The sequence below is a fragment of the Parus major genome, linkage group LGE22 (assembly GCF_001522545.3).
Source record: "Parus major isolate Abel linkage group LGE22, Parus_major1.1, whole genome shotgun sequence".
Lineage (NCBI taxonomy): Eukaryota > Metazoa > Chordata > Aves > Passeriformes > Paridae > Parus > Parus major.
In genome coordinates, this window is record NC_031798.1 from 75,220 (window position 1) to 91,106 (window position 15,887).

General features: G+C 56.8%; 3 protein-coding genes across 6 annotated transcripts; all 3 read left to right on the forward strand.

Annotated features, from left to right (window-relative positions):
* Window positions 1-6: 6 nt before the first annotated feature.
* On the forward strand, window positions 7-6,801 carry SMARCD1 (SWI/SNF related, matrix associated, actin dependent regulator of chromatin, subfamily d, member 1). The gene is made up of 12 exons (XM_015652063.3): window positions 7-216; window positions 963-1,005; window positions 1,103-1,225; window positions 1,489-1,611; window positions 2,097-2,213; window positions 2,520-2,621; window positions 2,914-3,075; window positions 3,188-3,285; window positions 3,730-3,865; window positions 4,189-4,311; window positions 4,552-4,653; window positions 4,842-6,801. Exons 1-12 carry the CDS (start codon window positions 38-40, stop codon window positions 4,893-4,895), a joined length of 1,362 nt encoding a protein of 453 aa, XP_015507549.1. The 5' UTR covers window positions 7-37; the 3' UTR covers window positions 4,896-6,801.
* Window positions 6,802-7,644: 843 nt separating this feature from the next.
* GPD1 (glycerol-3-phosphate dehydrogenase 1) lies at window positions 7,645-12,603 on the forward strand. Of its 2 annotated transcripts, XM_015652064.1 has the most exons (8): window positions 7,645-7,753; window positions 7,903-8,080; window positions 8,414-8,554; window positions 8,946-9,084; window positions 9,941-10,053; window positions 10,220-10,453; window positions 10,857-10,963; window positions 11,171-12,603. In XM_015652064.1, the coding sequence occupies exons 1-8, from the start codon at window positions 7,713-7,715 to the stop codon at window positions 11,265-11,267; spliced, it is 1,050 nt and encodes a 349-aa protein (XP_015507550.1). In that variant the 5' UTR covers window positions 7,645-7,712; the 3' UTR covers window positions 11,268-12,603. The 2 variants fall into 2 exon arrangements, with proteins under 2 accessions (XP_015507550.1, XP_033376118.1); XM_033520227.1 differs by lacking the exons at window positions 10,857-10,963; window positions 11,171-12,603 and adding an exon at window positions 10,689-10,835.
* Window positions 12,604-14,182: 1,579 nt separating this feature from the next.
* On the forward strand, window positions 14,183-15,832 carry LOC107215688 (cytochrome c oxidase assembly protein COX14 homolog). Of its 3 annotated transcripts, none has more exons than XM_015652062.3 (2): window positions 14,183-14,291; window positions 15,346-15,832. In XM_015652062.3, exon 2 carries the CDS (start codon window positions 15,354-15,356, stop codon window positions 15,510-15,512), a length of 159 nt encoding a protein of 52 aa, XP_015507548.1. In that variant the 5' UTR covers window positions 14,183-14,291; window positions 15,346-15,353; the 3' UTR covers window positions 15,513-15,832. The 3 variants fall into 3 exon arrangements, with proteins under 3 accessions (XP_015507548.1, XP_033376119.1, XP_033376120.1); XM_033520228.1 differs by lacking the exon at window positions 14,183-14,291 and adding an exon at window positions 14,328-14,367; XM_033520229.1 differs by lacking the exon at window positions 14,183-14,291 and adding an exon at window positions 14,387-14,405.
* Window positions 15,833-15,887: the final 55 nt, after the last annotated feature.

A 15,887-nucleotide genomic window follows, 5' to 3' on the forward strand; every position in this document is an offset into this window, starting at 1 on the left:
GCGCTGACCGGCTCTGTTCTCTCCGCAGCGCCCCGGGATGCTGCCGGGCGGCCGCATAGCGCCGCAGGGCCCGGCCATGGGTCCTCCCGGCTACGGAGGGAGCCCCGCGGTGCGGCCCGCGCTGGCGCAGGCCGGGCTGGAGCAGGCTCGCAAGCGGCCGGCGCCGCAGCAGCTCCAGCAGGTGCAGCCGCAGGCGGTGCCCAACCGCAACCACAAGTAAGGCACGGGGAGAACGGGGAGAGAGCGCGTCCCGGGCATAACGGGGACATCCCCGGCGAGTGGGGACATCCCGGGGCGTCCCCGGACAATGGGAGCATCTTGGGGCAGCAGCAGCAGCAGCAGCGTGCGTGGGCAGAGGGGACATTCCCTGGGCTTCAGGAGGAATTTCTTTGTGGAAATTGCCGGGCGTTGGAAGGGGCTGCTCAGGAAGGTGGTGGAGTTTCCATCCCTGGAGGTTTCCAGATGTGGCACTCGGTGCTCTGGGCTGGTGACAAGGTGGGGGTCGGGGACAGATCAGAGTCAAGGGTCTGGAAGGGCTTTTCCAACGTCAAGGAATTTGGAGTTCTCGATCATCCCTTGGGTCCTTGTGCATTTCCCTGACATTGGAGGACAGCACTGGGTAGGGCTGAGTTTATTTCACGTGCCTGCATCCTGATGTGATGCCCCAGTGAGAATGAAATTCATCCTGGATTTAAAACGCTGTTCCTGGAAAAGCCAATCCAAAGTTGCTTGAGGCTGGAGGGTCCCTTGGTGTGGGCGTTGTGTCATGTCCACCTCCCCAAGGGATGAACCCCCTTTCCAAACAGATGTAATTCCCTTTCCAAGTGCTCAGGAGGGTGGGGAACATTGAGATAAGCAGTTAGCCACACTGGAGCAGGGCCCAGCTAGCTGGGGAGTCACTGGCCAGCTGCAGGTTTGTGAATTCCCATTTTCACGCCTGTTTTGCCTCTTGCTCCTGTCAGCGCCAAGAAGAAGAAGATGGCAGATAAAATCCTCCCACAGCGGGTGAGTGTGACGCAGAGAGGGGCTCGGGGAAGGTGAGGCAGCCTGGGGCACTCTGGGGAGCTGATGAGCATTTATTTCCATCCTTGCTTGGCTGCAGATCCGTGAGCTCGTGCCCGAATCCCAGGCCTACATGGACTTGTTGGCCTTTGAGAGGAAGCTGGACCAGACCATCATGAGGAAGCGCTTGGATATCCAGGAGGCTCTGAAACGCCCCATCAAGGTAGGGGAGTCCATGGGATGTATCCAGGGTTTGGAGGCTGCAGAGCTGAGGCAGCAGGAGGGCACTGAAGGGTTGTGCTCTGTGAGTGTGGCATGTCAGGGGTCCCAGTGCTCTGGACACAGCCAAGGACTGGGCCCAGCACCACCTCTGTCCTCTGCTCCAGGAGAGGGGGAGCATGAGGCAGCTGAAAACATTGAGCTCAGTTTTAGCTAAAGCTGTGCAGGACAGGAGGATTAACGCTGAGCTGATGCTTTTTCTCGTAGCAAAAGCGAAAGCTGCGCATTTTCATCTCCAACACCTTCAACCCAGCCAAGTCGGACGCGGAGGACGGCGAAGGAACCGTCGCCTCCTGGGAGCTCCGGGTGGAAGGACGGCTGTTGGAGGATGTAAGTGGGAAGCACCCAACCTCAGAGGAGACTGTGGATCTGGAATTGGCAATGAAACCAGTTTCCTAGTGTCTGAGAGCACAGCTGGGGCTTGATATCCTCCTTCATCTCTGTTTTCCAAGGAGTCTGATGGTGACGAGACCGAGAGCCCAGCTTGGAGACCGATGGGTATCCCCCATGGCAGGACATGGGTTGTCCAAAGTTCTTAGAGTTGTGAGAATCACTGGTGAGAGCAGCTCAGTGGCACTTGTGTCCCCAGCTCTGAGAACCAGGGCACTGGCATTGTACGTAACTGCTGAGGGGTTTAACTCCTGCGAGCTCATCTTTAACTCCAGTCTTTCCCTTTCTGACTTGGAAACTTGATTTTTGAGCACGTGTTGGTGAATTCAGGTGTTCAGAACTTACAGGAGCTGTCGTGCACGGTGGCTGTGCTTGAGTGCTGAGACTTGCTGCCCTAACCCTCTTCCTCCCTGTGTTGCTTGCAGTCTGCTCTGTCCAAATATGATGCCACCAAGCAGAAAAGGAAATTTTCGTCCTTCTTTAAATCTCTGGTCATTGAACTTGATAAAGACCTGTATGGCCCTGACAATCACCTAGTAGAGGTGAGCTGCTTTTCGCTGTGTTTCCTCTAAAAGTGGGTTGGTGTTTCAGCAGGTGGGGTTTGTGTGTCATTTATAACTTGGGAGGTGGGAATCCTTGAGGCTCCTGGGAGTCAGGAGCTCTTGAATTCTCACTTGGGCTCTTCCTCTCACTTGCTGAAGGTTGGAACAAATTTACTGACTATTGTTTCAAACTCTTAAGTAGGAAGAATTGTCGCTTTCTCTAGTTGAGTGGGATTTAGTGGCAAAGCAGTGGGAGCAGGGAGAATCATTTGTGGGGGAGCTTCTGAATTGGCTCTCACATTGCAGTGGCACAGGACTGCTACGACTCAGGAGACAGACGGCTTCCAGGTGAAGAGGCCGGGCGATGTGAACGTGCGCTGCACTGTCCTGCTGATGCTGGATTACCAGGTAGCACAGTGGGGAAAAATTCCTCCCTCTGGGGGTACTGAGGCTCTGTCACAGGTGCCCAGAGAAGCTGTGGCTGCCCCATCCCTGGAAGTGCCCAAGGCCAGGCTGGACAGGGCTGGGAGCAGCCTGGGATGGTGGGAGGTGTCCCTACCCATGGCAGGGGGTGAAATGAGATTTCTTTAAGGATTTTCCCAACCCAAACCGTTCCATGATTCCGTGCTGGGAGCAGCAGTGCTGGGCATGCACCATTACCTGCGTCTGGGGCTGCCTCACCTCTCTGTGCTTTGTTCAGCCTCCCCAGTTCAAGCTGGATCCACGCCTGGCTCGGCTTCTGGGCATCCACACCCAGACCCGGCCCGTGATCATCCAGGCCCTGTGGCAGTACATCAAGACCCACAAGCTGCAGGACCCCCACGAGCGGGAGTTTGTCATCTGTGACAAGTACCTGCAGCAGGTGAGCAATGGCGGGGCTGGAACAGCAGCACCTGGGTCGTTTTCCCTGTGTGGGCAGCCAGGGGTGGCTGCACTGAGCCCCTGCTCGTCCCTCAGCCCTGTCTCTGTCACAGATATTTGAGTCGCAGCGGATGAAGTTCTCTGAAATCCCACAAAGGCTTCACGCCTTGCTGATGCCCCCCGAACCGATCATCATCAATCATGTGATCAGGTGAGGCTGCTCCACGTGAGTTCCTGTTTCCAGGAAGGATGGGGAGGGATGGATGAGGCTGGCACGGGAGGACAGTGTGATATGTCCTGATTTTCAGCAGCAGTTCCCGTGTTGCCTGTCACTGTTGCTTTGTACAAGAACAGCCGCCTCTCTCATTACCACATCCATCTTCCAAAGGCACTCCCACATCCCTGCTGTCCTTTGCTGTGGATAGAAACCTTCTTAGAGCAATCAATCATTTCTTTTGCTGCAAAGCCATCAGTGGGCTTTTGCTACTTTTGGGGCTGAGGCTGACAGTGTTGTGGCTTGTCCCTGTCCCTGCCTGCAGTCTGTTTGCTGCAGCATCCCAGAGGAGCTGCATTTACTGCTTTCTTGAACTGGTCCCAGATTTTGCCTCCTTTCTGGAGCTACTCCCTGATTTTGGCTTCTTGTGGATGTCCCCAGTGTTGACCCAAATGACCAGAAGAAAACAGCCTGCTATGACATTGACGTGGAGGTGGACGACACCCTGAAGACTCAGATGAATTCCTTTCTGCTCTCCACAGCCAGTCAACAGGAAATTGCTGCTCTGGATAACAAGGTAGGAAAAGCTCCTTCAGGTCTGCTCTCCTTGCTGCTGGGCAGGGATGTGTCTCTGGACAGGACAGGAGTGTTCTGTCGTTTGGAAGCTGCAGTGGGATGAGCCGTGTTTACAAACATGTGGCTGTACCTGGAAGTGTAATTTTTAAAGCAAACAGTCTGTGGGAATGTTGGTAACATTTGGAGCAGGAAACTGAGAGCTGAAAATCTTTGTAAGTCTAAGTCAGCTAGAGAGTGTAAGAATTTTCCTTCATGTGTTTGATCCCTTGATGTTTCTGACTTCTCCCCTGTTCAGCAGTTCCATTCTGTGTTTGTCTCCTTCAGATCCACGAAACAATTGAGACCATCAACCAGCTGAAGACACAGCGTGAGTTCATGCTGAGCTTTGCCCGAGATCCTCAGGGCTTCATCAACGACTGGCTCCAGTCCCAGTGCCGGGATTTGAAGGTAAAAGCTTTGTCTTGTGTGGAAGGTGGTCCAGTTCACACACTTCCCTCATTAGAATGAGCTCCCACAGAGAGAAGGAGAGAATTTCCTCCTCGGAAAACGAGGCTGGGATTTGAGTCAGGCATGAGGAGCTGACCTGAGTGCACTGAGATGTCTGTGAGGAAAGGGAAGGGGGTGGGTTTGCTCAGCACAGCCAGAGCTTTTGCACTCTCTGAGCTGTTGTGCCTTTGTGCTCCCCAGACAATGACTGATGTCGTTGGGAATCCCGAGGAGGAGCGCAGAGCCGAGTTCTACTTCCAGCCGTGGGCGCAGGAAGCCGTGTGCCGATACTTCTACTCCAAGGTGAGCATCCCTAAGCAGGGGTCCCTCTCTGTGCCTGTCACTCCCTGGGCACACAGTGCTGGGGAAAGGTGCTGGCTGCATCTTGCTCCCGCTTTGAGCTCCCCTTTCCCAGCTGCTCTGGTGTTAACTGGGTGCTCTGGTGCTGCAGCACCGAGGGTGTTAATGCTGCAACTCGGCTCCTCTTGCAGGTGCAGCAGAGACGGCAGGAACTGGAGCAGGCCTTGGGAATCCGGAATACATAAGCTGCTCTGCTCCTCCCCAGGCAGAAGCATCACAGCTGTTTGTGGACACAGAGCTGCAGAGCCACTGTTCCAGCTCACCGAATCCCACTCTGGCAGCGAGGCCCACGTTATTCATCCTGGCATTGTCCCTGCTGGGGCAAGTCCAGCACACCTGGGGCAAGCAGACAGGCTCCAATGAGCACACATTTCTACCTGGTTTTCTTCCTGACTGTTGCCTTGTCAGTCCCAAGGCTTCCACGAGCGTTCCCACGACCCCGCACTGCCCGTAGTGTCCCCGGTAGCCAGAGTTACTCAGAGCCTTCTCTCAGCCCATTCCTCCCCAGCCATCATCTGGCTGGGCACTCAGAGCTGGCTCTGAAGCCTGGCTCTGCTTTAAGGTGTGGCTGGGCTCTTCCCTGCCACGTTTTACAGCCCGTGCCAGGCGCTGTTGTGGGCAGGATGCCATGAGCTGACATACCTCCCTGCCCTCACCCCCTCCTCGGAGGGTGCTGCTGCACTGGGCTGCCTCATAGGTCACTCTCCTCCTTGAGGAAGTTACTGAACTGTGTAGAGAATTGCTTCTTCCCCTTCTCCCTTCTTCCCTGCCCCGTTCCCTTCGTTTCCTGTGATGGACTGTCCTAGGCTGGGATCACAGGGACACGAGGCGTTGGCTTCCTGCAGGGATGTGGAAGCGTTGGAGTGATGCAGCGCTCTGCACTTCAAACACCTACAAGTGGGTTCCAGCAAACCACGTGGCTGCTTGTTATCCCTGGAGCAGGGAGAGGAGATGCAGCAGCTGCCTGGAATTCTGCAGGGACAGTGTTGTAGGCTCATTCCTTTGGGACAGTTGTCCTGTGTCACTTGCTGTGGGGACCAGAGGCTCCTTCTTGTGGATCCAGGGGTGTAACAGGACAGCCCTTGGAAATGGAGATTTTTTTTTCCAAGCATATGTGAGTTAGCAGGTGTTTCATTGCTGAAGCTCCTGTGGTTTTTAGTCAAGTTTTAGGCTGTGGGGCTGCCATAGGGCCCAGCATGGTTCAGGAATGTACAAATAGATTTTCTCCACTGTGAGGAGTAGCAGCTCTGATGCCTCCTCCTGGAATGAGTTACTGGTGGTCAGGCTTAGGAGAATTAAACAGCTCCTCTTCACCCCGATCCCAGTGTTTCTGCTCGGGACTATAATGCAAATGGACTCAAAAGTTGGATGGACTCTTGGAATAGCTGCAGGATCATGTTACTGATGAGCCCTCGCCCAGTTCAGTGTGGCTGGGGAGGCTGCTGTGAGTTGGAGCACCTGGGTGGCCCTACTACTCCTTGTGTCTGTGTTACTACATGTCTGTGAGTAATAGACTCTCGACTTCCCCTCTCCTTTGCCCTTCTGAAATGCTCCTCTGTGGTACTGGGGTGAAGGTCTTGGTGCTGGAGGAGCAGCCCCTGGCTCCTCAGGGTACTCCCACAGGAGGGATGCTGAGTCCTACGTAGACAAAACGTAGCTGTTGCAGAGTAACTGCTTTTCTTAACTGAATATTACGGTTTTTTCCATGGACCAAATTTTTTTTTTTGTACTGTATCCTTGTAGACGTCACCCAGTTTTAATAAAAGACTCCTGTGAAGGAAGCTGTCCTCCTCCTTCCATGCTGACAGCTCTCACTCTCCCAGCTGCCATGGGGGATGAGCCTGGTGACTCCCAGGGAAGGGACAGGATTATCTCTGCTTTCTTTTCAAAGCCAGCAGGGTTGAGTGACTGGGGAGAAAATGTTCTTCATATTTTGGCCTTTTATAGCGAGCCCTTCATGGAGGGATCTCCCAGCTTGCAGACTCTGCTAAACCTTTGCAAAGTGCTTTTGTGGTAAACAAAGTAACTTGAGCAAAACTGGAAATCCAGAGGCCAGTGCTAATAAATCCTGAACTGCCCCGTGTCCACTTAGCTGGGTTGTGGCAGCCTGTTGGACATCCCAGGGGAGAAGGGCAGAATTGGAAGGGAACTGTAGTACAGTTTACATGCAAGGGTTTAGAATTATGCAGAAGGGGATTTATTCTCTTCACCCTGCTTGTTTATAGAATGTAAATGCCTTGCTGCAGACCTGGGAGCCCCTGGGGCAAAGGAAGGATCCTCAGTGTGAAGAGGAAAGTGCTGCTGCTGCTGCTGCTGCTGCTGCCTCGGGCTGTGGTGGAGGCAGGAGCTGAGTCCTGGGGCTGCACCAGGTGGTTCCTGCTCCTTCATGGAGGGAAATGGCACTTTTTTAGCAAGAGGGGGACAATGAAATGCTTTTATGCAGAAAGGCTCAGCAGTCACGAGTCCACAGGCCTCATGGGGTCTGCAGCTTCCTAACGAGGGGCAGCTCTGATCCCTGCTCTCTGGGACAGTGACAGGACCCGGGGCAGCGGCTGGAGCTGTGTCAGGGGGCATGGGATGGATATTAGGAAAAGGATATTTTCCCCTAGAGGGTGCTCAGGCACTGAACAGGCTCCCCAGGGAACGGTCACAACCCTGACCCTGCCAGAGCTCAGGGGGCGTTTGGACAACGCTGTCAGGCACAGGGTGGGATTGTTGGGTGTCCTGTGCAGGGCCAGGGCTTGGACTCGCGCTAATCCTCGTGGATCCCTTCCAGCTCGGGGTATTCCATGATTCTGTGATTCTATGACTCCCGGTTCTGCGGGATCTGAGCTGCTCCAGGGCAGCGCTCTGCACCTGCCGGGCACCGGCTGTGCCTGGAGCGGGTGCCCGGTGCCCCCGGGGCAGGCGGGGCCGGGGGCGGGCCGGGGCCGCCCCTGCTCCGGGCAGCCTTGAAATAGCAGCGGCGGGTTCCAAGCCCGCAGTGCCCCGCTCCCGGCACCATGGGTGGCAAGAAGGTTTGCATCGTGGGCTCCGGCAACTGGTGAGCGCCGGGCACCCGGCTCCCTGTCCTCCCCTGTCCCCGCTCGGCACCCCCGGTAGCCGGTGCCAGCCGTCCCCATCCCTGCGGGTCACCTGTGGTGCCCTGGGCTCCCCAGTGCCCACAGCCACGGCCTCCCTCTGCCCTCGCAGGGGCTCGGCCATCGCCAAGATCGCCGGCAGCAACACGGCTCGGCTGAGCAGCTTCGAGAACCAGGTGAACATGTGGGTGCTGGAGGAGGAGGTGGGCGGCCGGCGGCTCACGGACATCATCAACACGGAGCACGAGAATGTCAAATACCTGCCGGGGCACAAGCTGCCCCCCAACGTGGTGAGTGTGGGCTGGCAGCAGTCTCTCCGAGGGGCAGAGCTGACGGCAGGGGATGCAGCGGGCTGTGCAGGGCTCAGTTATGCCCTCCCACTGACCTTCATCTGTGCTCGCAGGAGCTGCAGCCCCGGCTGCTCTCGCTGCCCACCTTTGCTCCTGCTCTGGCATCCCACAGGCTGGGCTGGAGGCCATGTGGCTGCCTCTGAGCTGGCATCATCCCACTCTGCTCTAGCCCCTCTGTCCTGCCAGCTCTGGCAGGGACCTCGGCATGGTGACTTTGGGCCCTTCCTTCCCTTCCAGTTTCCCAGTCCCTAATAACAGTCACGCTCTATTCAGGTGGCAGAGCCAGACCTGCTCAAAGCCTGTGCAGGGGCTGATGTCCTCCTGTTCGTGGTGCCCCACCAGTTCATCGGCAAAGTCTGTGACCAGCTCAAGGGCCACGTGAAAAAAGAGGCGGTTGGGATGTCGCTCATCAAGGTGTGAGCAGGAGCAGCACTCGCCAGGGGAGCTGGAAATAGCCTGGCTTGGAGTGGCTGCTGAGGGAATCCGGGGATTTGGGAGCAGAAATGGGCAGTGGGGGGAAGTGGGGCAGAGTCTTTGTGGGGATTTGGAGGTGTTGGTGGAGCAGGGTGAGGGCATAGGGGGGATCTCTGCTGAGAGGAGCAGAGCACAGCTCTGCACATCAGGATCAGTCGGAGCACTGCAGCACAGGGAATGGTGGGGTTGGGATGCAGGGCAGGTGTCCAGCAGGGACCAGTGCTCATGGTCTGCTTGGCAAGGGGGTGTTTAGTCAAAGGTTGGACTCAATGTCCTTAGAGATCTTTCCCAGCCTATGATTCTGTGATCTCTGTTCCTTGCTGCCTCCCAGGGTGTGGATGAAGGACCAGATGGGCTGAGGCTGATCTCAGACATCATCCACGAGAAACTGGGAATAGAAATGAACGTGCTCATGGGGGCCAATATTGCCAAGGAAGTGGCAGAAGAAAAGTTCTGTGAAACCACCATCGGTAAGGAGCCAACATCCCTCCTCATTACCAGCTTTCATTTGTGATGAGCAGGAAGAGGCAAAGGGCGGAGTACGGTGCAGCTCAAACTCCCTGGGAAGAGAGGAGACTCCATGGGAGCTGCCTGAGCTCATTCCCAGGGTTTGTGATGGGATCACTCACTTCATTAGCAATGGATTCATGTAGCTAAAAGTTCCTGCCAGCGTGGGCCTGGCATCAGGCAGCTGCCTGGCACAAATGAAAGGGGTGGGCACCTTTAGGAATAAGTTCCATCCTTGATTTCCTTGGGCTTCACAGGATGCCCACCTGGATCTCATGTTATTGCCAGCCAGGGCTGCTTGCAAGTTCATCTGCTGACTGTTTCAACATCCTCTACACTGTTGGGAACTGTGCACAGAGCCAAAGCAAACAGAACCGTTTGCTGGGTCAGAAGTCGTGGCATTCAAAGTGTCTGTTTTATTAAATAACAGCAAACACACTGGGCAGGAGGCTGGGGAGGTGGAGCAGATCCCACAACCCCTGTGAGCACACAGGACCCTGCAGAGACAAGCAGGACAGAAAGCTCCAACTCCAAATTAGCAGCCTTTGAAGATGTCTTTAACCTATTGAGCATTCAGAAAAGTCATTTCTGTCTTGCTTGACACAGCAGCAGGGATTGTCCCTGTGTTCTGGGAATGCCAAAGTTGAACATTTCTTATCTGTCAGGTAATGTGTGCCTGGCTCTGTGTGGACCTGCAAATGTTTTGCAATGTCCATTGGTTGGGAAATAGGTTCCTCTCACTGGATGACCTTCAGGAGAACATGCACCTACCTCAGAGTCTTCTCCATCATCTTCCTCCTCGTCCCTTTGTCTCCTCAGGCTGCAAGAACATGAAGCACGGGCAGATGCTGAAGGACCTGATGCAGACACCAAACTTCCGTGTGTCGGTGGTGCAGGAAGCTGACACCGTGGAGATCTGTGGGGCTCTCAAGGTGAGTGTGCAGAGCTTGGTGAGCAGGGCCTGGGGCTCTGCAGGGAGCTCAGGGGAGAAGGGATGATGGGCACTGGCACAGACAGCAGCCAGTACTTGGGATCACACCAGCTGCTCCTGGATGCAGCCAAGCCCCAGGATCCCTCCACGTTGCCATTGTTTTCCAGAATGTGGTGGCTGTAGGAGCTGGTTTCTGTGATGGGCTTGGCTACGGTGACAACACAAAGGCTGCCGTGATCCGCCTGGGCCTGATGGAGATGATTGGCTTTGCCAAAATCTTCTGTAAGGGCCCTGTCAGCTCCACCACCTTCCTGGAGAGCTGTGGCATTGCTGACCTCATCACCACCTGCTATGGGGGCCGCAACCGCAAGGTCGCCGAGGCTTTTGCCAAGACTGGGAAGGTGAGCAGAGCTGGAAGCGCTGACACTGATACCTGTGTGGATGAAGTTGTGTCACAGGAGGTTTAGGCTGGAAAATGTTCTTCAACCAGAGGGTGGTCGGGCACTGAACAGGTTCTCCAAGGCTGCCAGAGCTCGAAGGGCTTTTGGACAACACTCTCAGGCACAGGGTGGGATTGTTGGGGTGTCTGTGTGGGGCCAGGAGTATGACTGCATGATCCTTGTGGGTCCCTTCCAGCTGAGGATATTCCTGTGATCCCTGCATCAGCCTGGTGAGCACTGGGAGGTGATCCCAGTTAGTGCTGTGGGACCTGTGCTTGGCTAGCACTGCAGCCCAGCTCTGGGGCAGGAACGTGGTGCAGCAGTGGGGCTGCAGGCCCATCTCCTCACTGCTGGGTTGTTTCAGTCCATCGAGCAGCTGGAGAAGGAGATGCTGAATGGGCAGAAGCTGCAGGGTCCCCAGACATCTGCTGAGCTGCATCGAATCCTCAAGAGCAAGAATGTAGTGGAGAAGTGAGTGCTGGAATCTCTGTGCTTCGTTGGGGTGGGGCTGGGACCTTTCCAGGAGCAGCAGGAGGGGAAAGCCCCCTTGGTGTCTCTGCACTGCCCACGTCACACCAGCTGGGCAGGAGTGGCCTGTTGGACACAGCACAGTGCCATGACAGAGATCGAGGTGCTCTGACTCTGCCATCTGTGGTGACTTTCTTTGCCTGCCCACAGGTTCCCCCTCTTCACGGCTGTCTATCGGATCTGCTACGAGGGAAAACCCGTCACTGACTTCATCACGTGTCTGCAGAACCACCCTGAGCACATGTAAGGGTCTCTGCAGACCACGGGCCCTGCCGAGCTGTGCTGAGAGCTCCTGCCCACACCAACCTCATCTGCTGCCACAGCCTTGGAAGGAGTCCAGGTCTCCTGGGAGCCTTTGCAGACTGCTCTAAGAGCAGAGGTTCCCTTCCCCAGCCCTGGACACTGCCCTGGACACTGAGCCTGGCACAGAGGTACCTGCTGACCTCTTTCTGTCTCTGAAGGGCTCGTTTAATTGCTGCTGTCGTCTAAGGTCTGCCCTGAGCAGGGCTGAGCATCTTCCTCCTTCCACTTCCTCACGGTGGGTTCAGCTCTGAGAAGGACTCTGCCAGGCCATCATGATAGATAAGGGCTGGGCACTGCCTGGAAGGGAAAACAGTGTCCCAGTTCCTCCCTCTTAGCCCCATGGGGCCACTCTGGGTGACATCAGCTCTTCCCTACCTGCTGCTGCTTTTGCATTCCCTGTCTGGTGGAGAGGGCACAGTCCCCTGCCAGTCTCCACCTGGTGAGTGGAGCTTCCAGAGGTGCTGAGGATCTTTCTGAGCAGCACCAGCACAGACAATGGCATTCCTTGCCACCCGGCCATGTGCTGCTTTCCCCCAGCTGCTCCTGCTGACCCAGGAACACGCTGGAGCTTGTTAATTTAGAGCTTTTGCTCTCTTTATCAGCCCTGGGAGCTCCCTGTTGTCACAGGTTTGCCTGTACTAATTCCATGCCCGCTGACCTCTCTCCCTGTCTGTTTGTCCTCTGGGGCTTGGCACTGCAGGGACCAACTGCCTTTGAGTCTGTGTGAGCAGCTGGTGTGACCCTGCCTCGTACCTGCACAGCAGGCAGGTGTGTCAGCACAAGGCACCCAAGTCATGTTGCTGCTCAGTAAATGCTCCACAGCCACACTTTGCCTTCCTCTTGCTCGCTTTAGACCACTCTGTGTGGCTGTCCAGGAGCTGAAGGAGGTCTCACACTTTCCCTCATGTGGGGATGCTGCAAGCTTGCCCACTGGCACAGGGGCAGGAATAAGCATATGATCCACAACAGGTACACGGAGATGTCCAACAATCCCAGGACAGGACAGAAGTCTTGGGCCTCACACTGAACCTTTGAAATTTGCCCCTTGTCCAGCTGGGTGCCACATGTCCCTCTGCTCCTCTGAAGCTGGTGGTGTTTGCTCAGGCCAGCATGCCCAGCGGTCACTGACCCTACCTGGGCTGGAAGGTTGGAATGCTGAAGGGCTCCCTGTTCTCCCCCATTCAAGTCCCAGAGCCAAGGGGTCTCTGATTAACAGTGTACCTTTAAAATAACAATAAACGTGGAGAGATAGGAGATGCTCTCCTTGTTCTGCGGCTCCAGTCCGTCGCTGTCGCTGGGTTGGTGCCTGCTGGACTTGCTGAGTGCTCAGAACAGGGCACTGCCGGTTCCCTCCTGGCTCTGCACCCTCCTGTGCTGTCCCAGAAACAGCAAGAATGTCCCTGTACGTCCCTGTTTAGCCACAACGTCACACAGTGTCCCACTTGCTTTGTCTCAGCAACGGTTCCAGGATTAAAATTTGGCCAAAGTACAATGGTGGGTTGGGACTGCAACATTGAGCTGGGTCCCCCTCACCTGGAGCCTGCAGGAGCCAGGCCAGGACCCCACTGTGCCCCACACGCCCCAGGCCTCCCCTCCTCTGATGTTTGGGCTTCCCAGGACACACTGTGGGATTTTATTCATCTCTTCCCAGCTGCTTTTCCCAAGTTCGCCTTGTGCCTGTGTGTCTTTAAAGGAGCCCCGTACTGAGTGACCTTTCCAGGGCTCTGAACCCTCTGCTTGGTGTCTTACAAGGGGAATTTAATCTGCTGGCACTGCACTTGTTTCTGTGCCTTTTATTAGCCACGTTTTCTCAGCAGGCACTCTGTGACCTTTAAATTCAGCAGAACTGTCGTGTGGGGGGAGCCGACACGGCTTCCTCTGCTGAGGAGCTTTATTGAGCTTGGAGGGAGGATAAAGGAAGTCCAGCGTGTTCCTGCAGGGCTGGCACGACTTGTAGTTCTCTTTGTCTTCAAGGGCTTCAGGAATCCAAGTGTTTGGATATGAGGCTCATGCAGAAGGTCCCTGAGCTCTGCTCTTGCACAAACTCCTGTCAGCACCTGCCTGGAGCTGCAGCAGAATCCAGCAGGGATTTGTGTTTAGCTGGGAGCTCCTCTGCCATGGAAATGCTTTGTGCATCCCCCTTGTCCATGTTTCTTTGACCCTGGAAATGCCCGAGTCCCTTGCTGAGGGTCCCAGGTCTCACATGGGAAGACCAGCACATCAATCTCATGCTTTTAAACACACCACGCTGGAGCTGGATTTCCTGAGCTATAAAAAGTCTTCCCTTCGCCATTTGGAATTATGTTCTGCAGGCTCAGCACATCCCAGCGCCGCAGCCCTGGGAGCTCCTGCTGGAGATCCTGGCAGCTCTGGAGCTCGAGGGACGGAGCAGGGCTGGGACAGCAGAGTTCAAAGGCTGGAAAGGAGCTCCGGGAGGGGAGCAGCTGCCACAGCAGGGACAGGAGGGGATGTGGGGGAACACGGCCCGTTGAACCCTGGGTTGGGGGCACACTGGGACCCTGGCCACGCACCAGGGCCCTTGGAATGGAACTGGGACCCTCAGGATGGCACCAGAACCCTTGTGAAGCCACCTTGACCATCGGGATGGCACCGCGCCGCCGCGCCTCAGGGCTGCAGCAGGGCCCGGAGTGCCTCTGCTCCATCCATGCGCGGTCAAAGACTATCCCTTGCGGGGCTCCCGGAGCCGCACCTCAGACAGGGAGAACCGCGTCGTGCAGGGAGGCCCGTGCAGGCTGCGCCGCGGGGCCCGAGGCGGCGGCGATGGCGGCGGGAGCGGCTCCTGAGGGGGAGACTGGGGGGGGGCCGCCAGGGGGCGCTGAGGGCACCGCGCGCGCTTCCCGCGCCCGCCGCCGGCCACACGTGACCGCGGCGCACGTGACAGCGGCACACGTGACCGCCCGGCGCCACGTGACGCGGGCCGGCAGCGCGGAGGAGCGGGAAGGGAGCGGTGAGTCCTGAGGGACGGGACGGGACGGGATGGGAGGGGAGCGGTGAGTCCTGAGGGACGGGACGGGATGGGAGCGGTGAGTCCTGAGGGACGGGACGGGACGGGACGGGAGCGGTGAATCCCGAGGGACGGGATGATGGACGGGGCACCGGGCGAATCCACGCCCCCGGCCCCGCTCACCGCCGCCTTCCTGCGGGCCGGCAGTCAGTGATTTCACCAGGGACCGCTGCTGGGCCCGGGTTCATTCACCGTGTTCATCACCGACCTGGATGAAAGGATCGTTTGTACCCTGAACGGGGCTGCTGAAGATATGAAATGTGGGGCTGATCCACCCTAAGGATGTGCTGCCATTCAGCAGGGCCTCCATCACGGAGAACTGGCCGAAGAGAAACCTAATGATTAATTATAATAATCTAATGAGGCTAGCAAGGATCGTGCACCTCTGGAGGAATAGCCCCAAGTAGCAATGGGATCCTGGGATCCATCAAGAAGAGCGTGGCCAGCAGGTCAGGGAGGGGATCCTGCCCCTTGGCCTTAGAGAGGCACATCCAGAGCGATCTGCCCAGTTCTGGGCTCCTCACAACAGGACAGACAAGGAGCTGCTGCAGATAGTCCAGTGCAGCCCACAAAGATGTTGAGGGATCTGGAGCATCTCTCTGAGGAGAGACTCTGGGAGCTGGGCTGGGTTAGTCTGGAGAGAAGACTGAGCCGGGATCTTATTAATACATTAAAATATTTCCAAGAGGTCAGAGGATGATGCCAGCCTCTTCTGGTGATGCCCAGACACAGGACGAGGAGCAAGAGTCAGAAACTAAACCACAAGAAGTTGCACCTCAACATGAGGAAGAACTTTCCATGGAGGGGGGCAGAGCATTGGAAGAGCTCCACAGAGTCATGGGAGTCTCCCTTTCTGCAGACACCCTAAGCCCACCTGGACATGTTCCAGCGTCACCTGCTCTGGGTGACCCTTCCTGGACACAGGGGATTGGACTGGATGATCTCCAGAGGTTCCTTCCAACCCTGACTATCCTGGGATTCTGTGTCTCTCTCACAGGTGCAGCCATGGTGTCCAAAAAGCAGCTGGCAGACTTTGGCTACAAGGCGTTCTCGGGCTCCATGATGCTGCTGACGGTGTACGCCGGGTACCTGTGCAGTGTCCGCGTCCAGAGGATGCTCCAGCACCGCCGTGAGCGGGAGAACGCGCCTGGCCCCGAGAGCTGAGCCTGCACTGGGAGCTGGGACCGGCCCCGGGAGCTGGGACCTGCACTGGGAGCTGGGATGGGACCCCAGGAGCTGGGACCGGCCCCAGGAACTGGGACTGGCCCCAGGAGCTGGGACTGGCCCCAGGAGCTGGGATGGGACCCCAGGAGCTGGGACCGGCCCCAGGAGCTGGGACTGCTCCCAGGAGCTGGGAGGGACCCCGGGAGCTGGGACTGGCCCCAGGAGCTGGGACCGAGCTCACGCTGGACCAGCCCCACCTTCCCGGTCCCCCCTGGGCTGGGGGAGGCAGATGGAGTGCAATAAAGCCCGTGTGAAAGTGATCTGTGTGGTGGTGCGTGGTGTTCCCCAAATCACAGACTGGGCTGGGAGGGACCT

What these genes read in the sequence shown, in the direction of transcription:
- GPD1 (XM_015652064.1), top strand. Translation starts at nt 7,713, where the DNA reads ATGGGTGGCAAGAAGGTTTGCATCGTGGGCTCCGGCAACTG. An exon ending in ATCGTGGGCTCCGGCAACTG is followed by an intron (nt 7,754 to 7,902) that starts GTGAGCGCCGGG and finishes CTGCCCTCGCAG; the next exon opens with GGGCTCGGCCATCGCCAAGA. An exon ending in CTTTTGCCAAGACTGGGAAG is followed by an intron (nt 10,454 to 10,856) that starts GTGAGCAGAGCT and finishes GGGTTGTTTCAG; the next exon opens with TCCATCGAGCAGCTGGAGAA.
- SMARCD1 (XM_015652063.3), top strand. Translation starts at nt 38, where the DNA reads ATGCTGCCGGGCGGCCGCATAGCGCCGCAGGGCCCGGCCATGGGTCCT. An exon ending in CTCTGAAACGCCCCATCAAG is followed by an intron (nt 1,226 to 1,488) that starts GTAGGGGAGTCC and finishes TTTTTCTCGTAG; the next exon opens with CAAAAGCGAAAGCTGCGCAT. An exon ending in CTGACAATCACCTAGTAGAG is followed by an intron (nt 2,214 to 2,519) that starts GTGAGCTGCTTT and finishes CTCACATTGCAG; the next exon opens with TGGCACAGGACTGCTACGAC.
- LOC107215688 (XM_015652062.3), top strand. Translation starts at nt 15,354, where the DNA reads ATGGTGTCCAAAAAGCAGCTGGCAGACTTTGGCTACAAGGCGTTCTCG.